Genomic DNA, 13649 nt, shown 5'->3' on the forward strand with positions numbered 1-13649 from the left:
TGGTGTAGCCCTTAATATAGTGTTTTGGTTTTGCTTTTGTTTTTTAATCTTTAAACATTCTGAACTACTAAATGAACATGACCCACAAATCCCAGATGAGATTGTTTTTTGCTGATGTAACTAACAATATCTTTTAACAGACCAAGAGTTGCTCCAAGTATCTTGTCAGGGATCACTGTACCACAGGGGTATCACAGAGATATGGGTAAACTCTGCTTCATGAATCACATGTCTATACACTAGGTAACAGGATCTACAACACATGAGGGAGAAGGAAGCTCACAAACAATTTAGAATTCTATCAACTTATTCCAAAAAGGTTTTTTCTTCATCACTCCTGTGGTTGAGGGAATCATGTACCCCAGCAAAAGACATATTAATCTGCATTCCTGTGGATGTGATCTCATTTGTGAACAGGAATCTTTGAAAACATATTATCGGTTAAGGCATGGACTCATTTGTTCATAGGATCTTCTAGGACCCTGTTTAGGTGTGGACAAACTGAATCATGGACCTTAATCCATACTCCTGATGTCCTTTATAAGCAGAAGAAATTTGGAGACAGTCAGCCCAAGAAGTTCACAGGAAGAAGCCAGAGGTCAGTGGAAACCGGAAGAGCAGACACAAGGAGAGAGGGAAATCACCATGTAACAGAAAGCAGAGATGCAAGCCGAGGGGCCCCAAGGATCATGGCAAGTCAGCACCAGAATGCTACTGATTTGGGGGAGAAAGCATGGCCTTGCCAATACCCTGATTTTGGACTTCTGGCCTCCGCAACTGTGGGGCAATAAATTCCTGTTGTTAAGCCAACCAGTGTGTGGTATTTATCATAGCAGCCCTGGCAAACTAAAATAACTTCACTCTAATTGATCATAGTTCCCACCTGCCATATGGAATAGAGGGGAAAGAAATAGGCAAGGAGGACAAGGTAAGAGAATCTGTCCTTCCTTCTCTAGCATCTCAGGCTATGGGTGAGGAATGTGGTCGGAGTGGGAGGACTGGAAATTTAGCAATTTAGAAAAATAATCCCTACCCACAAAGATCTTCTGAGAATCCAGTGTGTATCAATGCACTTGCCAGCATCTCTGGGGTTATTTCTTTTCCAGACTAGGTCTCTTACTAAAGAAAGGAATCCAGGTCTGTTAACTATAAGCAAACTACACAAACATCTTCAACAAACCTGGGAATCCTATCTTCTGCCAGATTAGCCCAGGTATGCACTTTACAAAGCTCCAGAAATCCTTTCCAATCCGTCTGTGACCATACAGACAAGTGAAATGCTACTGCAGTGGGCATAGCTGAGTTGGAATGGTCTATGAAGAGGCCTGTCTTCCCAGCTAAACTGTAAGCTTGGCAGAACCAGAATCTATGTCCAATTTGCCCCAGATCTCCTCCAGTGCTTAATGGACAATAAGCATTATTCATTATTCATTCATTAACCCAAAGTATTTATCAGCATTCTACTGTGCTCTGTACTCATAGAGATTAAAATATTCTGTCCTTAACCTCTAGATGTCAGCTAGATTATTAAGGAAGATAGATGCAAAAAACAGCATTTGCAATGAGTAACGTAATAGCAGAACACATTATAATGCTAATTTTTAAAAGCTCTACACAAAGAGTTATAAAAAAGATGTCAGTTATAAAAAAATAATCCACCTAAAAAGAAAACAAGAATACAAAATGCCAAAATGTTGAGAGTTGTTATTTCAGGTCTTTAGGGTTAAGAGTAGTGTCTGTTTCCATGTTAAAATTTTCCACAATTTCTAAATTCTCTAACAACTATCACCTTTTTAGTAAAAAGAAAAACAGAAAAATTAATGTTTCCACAATTTAAGAAAGGAGATGTGTGAGAGCCTAAAGAACTACAAATTGTTTGGAATTATTGGCAACAAGTGGCAGGAAATGAGATTGAGCAAGCAGAAAAAATTTCTTCAACTGGGTACAAAAGAGATGGTTTTCAAATTGTTGAACTGTTTAAGTATATCTATTTCAGAGCCTATCGGAATAATTTCCAGGCAAATTCACCTTCTCGAACCAGACTGAGCCAGAATATCTAAAAAAAATTGCTTTGCTACATGGGCCCTCTAAAAGTTCTGTAGTCATCTTCCCTGAAACTATAGCTGTCCTGGGAATGAAGTCCCCTACCTGATAACCTTCAGTGTGATGTCCCCATTAACCTTCCTCAAATGCGTGTTTGCCAATTTGCTACCCACCCCAGGAGCCAGGCAAGGTCAGAGGACATTCATTAAACAGCCTGGAGAAACCTCCTTGAAATCAGAGTCCCTAAGGAGGTCAAGCCATGAGGTTCCTACCAGTAAATGCTTTCTCTCCTCATTTCTAGAGCAGAACAACCCTTTTAAACATTTAAGTCCAAGCAAGTAAATATGGTGAACAGTCTTTTGCTCCAAAATGAGATTGACATAAAAAATAGACTATATAGTACCTTTCCTAACATTCCACTGAAAATATTTAAATTTCCCCAATCATGACATTGTGAAATATATGCAGTGATTTGCTCATGTTTGCCAATTAGGAAACACTTGGACAAAGTGGGATACTTTAGATTAGCCTTAGATACAGAATAATTTTTTTTTTTTTCAGTACAAATCAGAATGACATAAAGAGCATATGACATAAAAAGCAGCAGAGAATGGGGGCTCAAAAAGCTAAAATTGTGCAGTACTTGTAAATGGTTAGCTCAAAGATAGTTTAAATATGAATGCACCTGAGGAACCACCAAGCAGTTCCATTTTAAATTGTGTGGTGTCCCTTGTGGACAGTGAAGGTTCTCTGCTATGTTTTCCTGAGAAAGATCAATTTCCAATTAAAAAGTTAAAAGCATCTTGAAACCTTATCCTATATCATAAGTTATAAGAATAATTTACAGTTAACTAGTGTATTTGAATGACTTGTCTCTCAAACTTTGTACCCTGAGATTTATTAACAATTTAAGACCAAGCTCTCCTTCAAGACTGCAATTTCATATTTAGTCTCCAGATGTCACTGTCTACATTATTTATATCAACCCACTTGGGAAAAAAAAAAGCAAACAGGGCCTGTCAACTTCAGCTTCTTGAGTATGATAAAACTCCAGCTGTTTTTGCCCTATTAGCTGGCTTAACATTTCTTTCTTTTTTTTTTTTTATACTTAGCCTTTGGATAAAGAATCTTTTGATTCTAATAACATGGGTCTGACAGCACGAAGGGGAAATCATATGTGGCCATGACTGCGTCATGCTTGTCACTCACCTGGCTTTTTCACTTTCACATTTCCTACACTGAAAAGGAAAAGTAACTCAAATGCATGCTAACCATTGACTCAACATGTAGAGATTTGGGGGGAGGGGACTTGTGGTAAGTTCATTTCTAAAGCCCTTCACGGACTTAGCTTTCTTGATATATGCCATGGAGAGAACACTACCATGGAGAAGTGCAGAAAGGGGCATCTCCAGCTTGGACCAAAGAGCCATCTTGACTCTATTGCTGACTTCAGCAATTTATCCTGTCACTTAGGGAGAATATAATATGAGGAATACCCTTAAGTTTTCTTAGAAGCAAGTTATAGCATTCTGGCTCATATATTATGTGACCCTCTTTTTATTAATTATTATCCAACAATCATTCCATTTCCTTGATAATTTGTGGGGCAATCTACTTTATTATGTTTTTATTTGGTGATGCAGGTGGGAAATAACGGCAGCCTACTATTCCTGGAAGTAATGGCTTAGCATCGGGAAAACCTTCACAATCAGACTAATGAAATCAAACCTTGCTTTTAGCTCTCTCCTACTATGAAAATAGCTCAGAGTCATTGTCCATATTTTATTTAGGCAAGAGACTGGAACAGTAATTTTCCCTTTTATGATTTCCAAGTGAGAAAACAGATCGAACTTGCCTAAGAACTCAATATCCACCTTACACACCTAACCTGAATACCCAAATGATCTCATTTCTACAGGATGAAAATAGCATTGATTGATTTAAAAAAAAAAAAATAGAATATACAAATAAGAGACGATTTCCACCAGCACCCCTGAAAGACAAATCAGTGCAAATGGAATTTCAAAAGAAAAAGACCTGAATGGGCCACAATCAAAAGATGGTGGGAGGGAGACGATCATATACAGGACAGGCATGGTGGACAGGAAGAGGATGAGTAGTAGCATGCCTAGGTAGAAATTATTTGATCTGGAAGCTTTGAAGACCCTGGCCTCAGGAACGTTGCAACACATCACAGCCCAGCACTGGAAGTACATGGAAGTGTGGAGTCGAAGGATGTTGATGCCTGGGAGGCAGGGAGCATAGAATGAGCCCATCCTGAAAAGAAAAAGAAAGCTCTGCTCAACTTTGAGTCTTTCCTCCGTAACAAAATCACATAGTACCTCTTTCTGGCACATCTTGCACATTTTAAAGGCAGAAAATAAATTGCCACATTCAACCACACAAACTCTTTTGATAAATTAACTTCACTACTCTAGTCCATCTTCTATGCACATTTTACCATTTCCCCCACTACTGTAGGTACAGTATACATAAGTCTTTCATGGCAGTTATGCTGTACACTAAGTATATCTGCTACCATTAATTCATTTACACCACAAAGAGTTAACCAGCATATTATATTTCTATCATTTGCTTCATTACTCTCTTCTAAACTCTAAAGAAAGCTTAATTTCCCCTAATACTCATATCATTAATTAACATAACTCAAAATTTAACTTTTTTAAAAATTGACCCTTTAAACCCACTCATTCTATTCCCATGACCTGCACATTTGGATTAATTACTTGGGTCATGGGTAATTGATTTTTGCTTAAAGAAAAATAAAAAATTACAATGAGTTTTTCTGACGCAGACTATTTTCTGTTTCTTGCTGCTATAGTGTTTTAGAGATAAATAGAATAATGTCTTTGTATCCAAAATGAGCATTTGCTTTGTTGAAAATTTATAGCTAGCTTTAAGTGTTTATAAGATGAAAATCCACATTCATTTAATTTTGGTTTGTCTGTTTACTTTTTTACTTTAACTTGTCCTGGGAATCTACTGCCTTATACACATAACTTTTAAAAAGTGCTTTAAAATACCATTTTAAACAGGAACTACCTAGGGTAGGTCACTTTTAGTTGATGGCTTAGTTGATTATTTCAGCAAGATGGATTTCAATTTTCTTGGATGAGAGATGCCTTCAGCACCAAAAAACAATAACAACTGATTACATTCAAAACCAAAAGGAAGATATATGTGCATTTCTTTCAGAATATAAGCAATGTCCTATCTTTTAAACTGTCCCAACTATAACAAAGCCCTCAACACTTCTAGTTATATTTAGGATTTTGTACTTCCTAGGTATGTAGAAAAATTGTTTAAACCAATCCATTGTAAATTCAATATATTATAGGAGGTTTTGTGAGTTAGATGAAAAATTAATTTTTCCTGTAACCGAACTTATACCAACCCCATTCTATTGAAAATTGGAATCTCGCCACAATTTGGGTTTACTTGTTGGTAGTATTTTAGACAGCAGATCTGAATGATATTTTCCATATCAAATTGACTGGAGACATTGTAAAAAGTCAAACTGCTAAAAATAAATGGGAGGATAGGCTCTGGAACAATACAGTGTATCTCTGTTACAGAAGAGTGGGGGAGAAATGGGAACTCCAAGAGTTAGCAAATGATAGAACCAGCTGAGGGGTCAGAATTACAAAGCACTAGATTATGTTCCCAAATACCAATACCTGTAATAAAATGTATTTGTAGATGACCATACTCTCCCACTCCTAGGCTTGGCCATGTGACCTGTTTTGACCAATAATACATGAATAAAAATGAAGAGCCTTTACAAGCCGTGCATGCTTTTTCCTCTCTTCTCCGTCTGCTACTATGAACAGCAACGTCCCAGATGTTTCCTATTTTGGCAGCCTGAGTCTCCAAAGTAAGGGTAACTGCAATGGCAGAGCCTCCTGACAGCCCAAACTGGAGATATAATATAAACAAGATATAAACCTTTATTTTTGTAAGCATTAAGATTTTGGTGATGTGTTTCATTGTTGCACACCCTATTCTGTGCTGAGATGCAAATTTGCATGTTATTTGAAACCTAGAGTTGCCTAAGACCATATATATTTGTACCTATACAAATGTGCATTCTTTGTATGTTTACATCTACACATCCCTATTATATAAATGAATTTCAGATTTTTGAAATAAACATCATATAGATGTTTTGAACAAATGGGTCAAAACATACCCTAGAAAAATGGGTACTGCACAGGGACATCTGAACCTTAATACCCATCTTAGCTTTGCTCCTGACTCACTAAGCAGCTCAGCTGACTAAGTCCCTTACCCAGACTTGATCCTGTCATCTGTCAGTTAAAGATCATGGTAATACCTTAGCCTTTTAAAATGCTTTTCTTCCAGGAAGGTCAAAGCAAATGAAAGTTTCTTTTATTTAACTCTCATTACTTCAGTGACATGGTACATGGCAGATAAATTATTCCCTTTTTTATCAACTGAGAAAATGAACTTGAAAAAAGTTACAGGACTGGCCAGAGGATACACAATGAGACAGTGTTTGGAACAATGTCCAAAGCTCATGTCTCCTTCACTGTATGTTCTCTGCTGTCTTTCAACATTCTGATATGATAGAGATATTATGTGCTTCCATCATATAAAAATATTATTACAAAAATCTATGATGTCTATCCAAAAATGTGCGATATAAAGGTTTACTGATCATTTTGGTTAAATCATCATAACAAAATGGATTTTCCCTATAAATGTTTGACTTTAATAACAATATAAAGAACCCATTCACTACTCAGCAACTCCTAAAGCAGTAGTTGACCGTCTCCAGTTACAAACCAACTGAACTGAATACAAAATCCCCATACTCCTTTGATGGGTTCTGTAAAAAATAGCCAAGCTCGGGCATCAGATCCTCATGTCTCATAAATTAGTGGAATTAGCATGTGTGAGTACCCTTCTGCACAATGAGCCTACTAATCTTTCATTACTCCTGGCCTCTCACCTCCCCCACCACACTATATCCCCACTCCTTCACCAACCTCCTGGGAGTTAGGAAAAGAATATCTATGCAAAAGGCTGACCTGAGGGTTAAAAAGAGTTAATTTTTTTTCTGGGACTCTGTGAATAACTAGTTTACACTCAAAAACCACAATCATGTTCTAAAGTCCTCTTCAAACTAACCAGAAGAAGACTTAATTGTCTGACCAATGAATACATAAAAGGGATAGAGTAATGGGTGACAGACTTTGACAATAGGTCTGCCTATGAGAAAAACTGTATAAGATTTTTAAGAATTTCAATATGAGCAAAAGTGGACTAAAGAGTTGCAAAATTAGAAGTAAAACCAACGAGGACGGCCATCCTAACAGCTTTTCTGATGATAAAAACGGATTTCTAGCCCAATCTGTTGTCTTAACTCTGAAAGAACACAATAGACATACAACATATGTCTGCACAAATGGCATCCACCAGGCCTGAGGGATTTATGGCATCTTGTGTAAGAGCCAAGGAGTTTTTAAACTGAAATTTAAGGCAGTGGTTTCTCATTACTCCAAAAGCAGTGCTAGCCATTTTCCGCTGTGACAGCAGAATCCTCTCCAGGAAAAGAAAGATCCAGAACCCACAGAAGCTGCTCCCTTTTACTATCTCTGTTGGTAGCCACATCTAGGGCCACCTTGATTTTTCTTTCCTGCTCAGAGAATAAAGGATACATTTCACTCTGGACACGTGAGCCATAACTTAAAAAATTTGGAATGTGAAGGAACAGGAATTGGATTTTTTAACATACCTGACAATAGGGAAAACAGTGTTTTTATAGCCTTTTCTTCATCTTGATACAACTAGTGAGGCACAGGAATTTTTTATAGGCCCCATGGTAGGACAATGGAGCCCTTGAGATTGATCTTTATGTGACTGAAGCATGATGTTTTTTAACATTTGCAGAGGGACCCAGTCTCTGTCAGTACACAAAGGTTTAATAATTCAGGCCAGCTATGACTGAAGGATTTGAGTAACAAATGAAGCTTGTTCAAATACCAAGGGTAGTTACTAATACTTGTACATGGAATAATGGTGTGTTTGGTAGCACAATATTGTGTTACATATGTGTCAATGGGACAAAGCAGCTCAATTGTAACCACTTGTGCTTTTAGATAAGAGTGACAGATTTCCAAAATACATGGTCCCCAGATGAATTACATTTTTAAATTACATTTTACATTGAATGGTTCAATTTTTAAACCCAAAGAGTGTTTCTACTGTATCAATTCATCTTAACCTGTCAGGATTTACAGTGAAAATGCCTTCATTCAACAAGAAATGACAATCCTTTGTATATCATAAGAAATAATTCTAATGTGCAAATGGTCCTATGAAATGAGTTACAAAGTAAAGATCATATTTTTAACTTTTCCTTCCTAAAATGTGTTTCATCTTTATAAACAATTGGACTTGGTAAAGTATCATTTTTAAAAGTAGCTATGAGTTCTATTTTAAATATATTCAATAGTGACAACACAACAAATTCAGTTTCTTGGAAATGTCTCACATTAATTTATTTCATACTTTACATGTGGTAATAGGATGAGGTGATGTTTCACTGTTAGATCGTAGAGCCACAGAATATAAAAAGCCTTTAAATAAGTCTACCAACCAGAAAATAGACTCTTACCACTGACAAAGGAGTACTCTGCAAAACAAGCAGATGCCTTTGAGGACCAAGGTTTATGAGACGGGGAAAAAAAAAAAAGCAAACTAATCATAGCCACCCGCTTCGCAAAGACAAATGTCGAGTTAGACGCAGATCGTCATCTACTCTGACACCTGGCAATGCTGCTTTATGTTACAAGAGACCTTTGTGCCTTTTCCATGGGTGATAAACTGTCCAACTGCTTGCCTACCAGATCATGCCTTGGTTGAAGATCAGAGCGAGGACATTGCCACTGATGTCAAATTCGGTGTACGAAGGCTAGAGGAGACAAAACATTCATTGAATTAGCATCTCAGTGAAAATTGAAAGGCAAATGTTTCTGCATAGGCATGGCTAGGTTCTCAACTACATTACTGCAGCAAAATAATCAATATAACAAATAATTAGAAACAAAGGAAATAACAAGAAGTCACCATTTTTAACATAGTAAGATTGATAGAAGTTGTTATGATCCCAAGCTATGGAAGTGTGTCAAGACAGGCACTGCTGGCAAAAGTAAAAGTCGGAGCAACCTTTTGGAAAAACAATTTGATGATACATAGTAAAAGATTTTAAGGTCTCATTCTCTTTGACCCTGTAAGTCTATCTCTAGGAATTTGTCTTGGTGGAAATAATATGAAATGCCAATAAATTTTAACAAGCAAAGGTGAAACAATCCAATTCCAGCATTGTTAATTAAATACAATACATCTACACTGTGATATAGATTGCAGCTAATTACAATCATTTTTTGGAGTCATTTACAAACATAAGAGAAATCTATGATCTAATGTTAAATAAAAATACATACAAAATTGGACACATTATTTGTATCAACTCCATAAAAAATTATGCATGGGAAAAAGACTGGAAAATAAATAGCAAAATACTAATAATTGTTACATGTGGTTGGTGGAATCGTCTATTTTCTTAGGTTTTGCATATTAAAAAATTTCAATAAAAACGGGAATTACTTTTACAATAATATAAACATAGAGAAAGAAATATAACAAAAGTTTAAGAAGCTATTCAAATCTATGCCCAGTGTCCATCTCCTAGATCATACTTCCCTATTCTGGACAGCAGCAACAGACTGTTTTTTGTGCAGAGGGGACACCAGTAGGAACTGAGCTGGGCATCTGTCCTAGGGTGGTCTACCCAAAGGCTTCCTGGTGACTCTTTAGGCATTCTTGCAGGAAAACTCCTATCAACAGGGTCAATGCTAATCAGCATAGGCAATAAAATTGGCTCTTATTTAATCTGTGATAGAGAATTCAGAGAGACTGACTGGTAATGAGAGAATAAGAAAGCAGCAAATGTGAAGTGAGAGGACCAAGACAATGAGAGAGCAATAGAGTGGCAGAATGCCCAGATCCTAACATGTCTCCAGGTGCGGCTTCAGACCCCACATTTCCTCATAACTCCCTCTCCAAACATACAAAACACACACACAAAATAAGGTGACCCAAGAGAGTTTCTGTTCTTTCCAAACCCAAGATCCCAAAAAATATATTTTTAAGGAGGTAAAACAGTTCTCTGAGTTGGAACTCCAACAAAACTATCCACAACATTCAAATGCCTTGCTTAAAAGACTCTTTTAAATTACATTTTATTGTAGTAACACATATATATAACACAAAATTTACCATTTTAACCATTCAACACAGAGATTTGAAACGCATTTGCAATGTTGTACCACCATTACCACCATCCATTACCAAGACTTTTTCTTGACTCCAAGTAGAAACTCTGTATGCATTAAGCAATAACTCCCCATTCTTCGTCTCCCCCAGGTCACTGGTAATCTCTAATCTACTTTCTGTCTCCATTGTTTTGCTTATTTTAGATATTTTATATAAGTGGAATCATATAATTTTTGTCCTTTGCAACATAGTGCTTTTGAAGTTCATCCATGTTGTAGCACATATCAGAACCTCACTCCTTTTTAAGGTTGAAGAATAGTCCACTGTGTGTATATACCATTATTTTTATCCATTCACTTGTTGATGGACACTTGGGCTGTTTCCACATGCCTTACGAGGTTCTTGAGTCCAGACCTCAACTTCATCCCTTTCCCATAAAGCAGCGGTACTCTCCTATTCAACTGAAACAAGTTTGCCTTGTTACAGATTCAGTGAAATGATAAATAGCCTTGTGTATTAGGCAAGACAAGTATGGCTGAGGTAATTTCAACAAATTCATTCGAGGTGCTGCTAAAGGATATAGAAACTGTTTCATTAGTTTGCAGATTATCTAGTGGCAATAAATGGCCACAAAATGCAAAAATGTTTAATTGACAGTTTTCATTCTAAGATCAACAATGAAGAAAATGTGTCCTTCATGGAAAAAAAAAATGAATTGCTTTTAATTTCTGGAGCATTAATTTTGAGTCTTTTGCCCTCTGCGGGAGTGAATTGCTCTGAATCCTCTACACTTTCTCCTGGATTCCTGTGTGGTCACAGAATACATTTGAAAAATGCTCAGTTGGGTGGCCTATGCCATCTGCAGCCTTGGAACAGCTTTTCTCTGTGCCAGCTCAAAAATCAGAGCTTCAACCTTGGCCTTCTTAGGAAAGTGTCATGATTTAGCCCACCAAACTATGGAAAATGAAAATAAAACTTGACCTTTTAGATGAATATTTCTTTTACTCTCACAAGCACATAAACCTCTTAAAGGTCATTTGAAATGAGATATTTTTTATAACTAGGTGACTAGAAAGCACAAAGGACACACTGGGATCCCTTGGTCTCACACTGTGTTTGCAGCAGTGGCAGCTGGAGGAATAAAATCTTTGATGTGTAAATTGACCTATGCAGAGAAAGGGCATAGGGTAGCCCTGATGGGCCATGTGGTTTAGTCAAAGACACGTGACTGGGATTCAGACCTGAATATTAGCTTTTGCACTGCTATTTCCTAGCTGAGTGAGATATGCCAGTCACTTAATCTCTTTAGGCCTCAGTTTCTTCACAAATAAATGAAACAAAACAGGGGTGACCAAACCCGGCCTGTCTTTTTTTTTTTTTTGCCACCTATTTTTGCAAATAAACTTGTATTGAACACACTACACTCGTTCATTTACATATGGTCCTGGCTACTTCTGAGCTACAAAGGCAGAAATGAGTAGTTGCAACCAGACCATAGGGCCTGCAAGGGCTGAAATATTTACTGTCTGGCCCTTTACGGAAAAAGTTTGCTGACCTCTGAATGAGATCATTTCTAATACCTCTTTACGAACTAAAAATTTTAACTGGTTGAAAATTAGATCTAGTTATTAAAGGACTGCTTCTCTGGAAACTCCTTCGGGAAGGAATTTAATACTGCATACATTAAACTCATAAACTGCCACTCTAAAAATAAAGGAAATAGAAGAGGCAACATATATATATACATATATAATTTTATTCAATATGCTATATATACTGTACAATTTAATGTATATACATTATAAAATTCAATGCTCATTCTTTTAGAGGTAGACTTTTTAAAAAACATGTTATGTTTAAAAAATTTCTTCAAGTAATAGTTTAATGACATAAGAGTAAATAAATCTGGAATATATTTGTTTAATTACCTCTAAAATAGAAAAAAGCTTAAAGATAAGTGCTGCTTGGGGAAATAAACAGGTTTTCTTGAAACCAAACATAATGAAATTATTTAAATGGGATAAGTGTAATAAACTCACTAATGGCCACTTATTCCTAATAAGATTCTTAGAGCCAGCAACAGAGAAACCCACTTGAATTTAGGCTGAGGTCCATAAAAGCCAAGGGGATGGAAATTATCTTGTTTTATTTTGGGGCCTTTGTTTGTGGTGGGCTAGAGTCAGTCATCTACCCAGAGGGAGGACATATGGTGTTCATTGGACCGAAGAGCCTGGGAAAATCCATCCTCTCTCTGCAAGTGTAGTTATTTGGGGCAGAACACCAACCTATGGATATTGTGAAATGCATTTTGGGATATCAGAGAGGACTCTGATGTTGCAGTGACCTGCCTGTTCTTCTTTATGCAAATCCCATTTCCCACAACTGGAATCACTCTACTTATAGATGCAGGCTGGCCTGGCTATGGCTCTAGGGCAGTCGTCCTCAAAGTGTGGTCCCAGTCCAGAAGTAAAGCAAATTCTTGGGCTTTCTCCAGATCTACTAAATTAGAAGCTCTGTGTTTTCCCACGCCTTCCAAGAGGTTCTAATGTATGCTCAAATCCTAGCCTCATCTATGGAACTGTTCAGCAACTTGAGGCCTTCCACTTCAACCCTGGTTGAGATCAAAACCCTGCTAACTGTAGACAGACACCCACCACAATTTCATGTGGAAGTTCACATACAGCCTCCGCTGTCGCTGTTCCCGTGTTCTCACCCCCTCAGAGCATACCAGCAACTCCCTACTGACTCTCATGTTGTCTTCCTGGACTGCTACATGTTACCTCCACATTCCCAACTAGAGAGAGAGTATCAGGTAATTTTATCTTCTAATTCTATATCCCAGCCCCTTTTGCTAACCCATTCTACTGTAAGTAACCTATCTATGCCTGGGAGCACTTTGAGTTAAAGAGGCCCTAGGTTAATGCATAGATTGGTCATGTTTTGGCATAGTTAATTTCTATGGGTTTTTCTAGGGTTAAGCATTACATATAAACATTCAATATGACGGAAATACAGTGATGGCTTTGCAATCAGTCAGACATGGGTTTGAGTCTTGTTATGCCACTGACCAGTTATGTGTCTTTCAGTAATTTATTTAATATCCCCTGAGCCCCAGTTTACTGTAAAGTAGGAATAATAATACACCTCTCATAGCATTGCTGGTATGACATGGAATAATATATATGAAGTATTTCATAGAGTTTCTGATACATAATAAGCAGTAAGTAAAAATGCAATTTTTTATAATATAGCATAATATGATTGGAATCTATTTTGATAGTCTG

General features: G+C 37.1%; 1 protein-coding gene across 1 annotated transcript in view; it reads right to left on the reverse strand.

Moving 5' to 3' along the window:
* Positions 1 to 13649, reverse strand: part of TMC1 (transmembrane channel like 1) — a 152383-nt gene that overhangs the window by 9415 nt on the left and 129319 nt on the right. Inside the window, exons 15-16 of the mRNA XM_037850748.1 lie at positions 8934 to 9001; positions 4081 to 4320 (exon numbers count right to left, since the gene is read on the reverse strand). Of these exons, the coding sequence (XP_037706676.1) occupies positions 4081 to 4320; positions 8934 to 9001 (308 nt within the window). The remainder of the gene's footprint in view (positions 1 to 4080; positions 4321 to 8933; positions 9002 to 13649) is intronic.

Source organism: Choloepus didactylus, chromosome 10 (assembly GCF_015220235.1).
Source record: "Choloepus didactylus isolate mChoDid1 chromosome 10, mChoDid1.pri, whole genome shotgun sequence".
Taxonomy (NCBI): domain Eukaryota; kingdom Metazoa; phylum Chordata; class Mammalia; order Pilosa; family Megalonychidae; genus Choloepus; species Choloepus didactylus.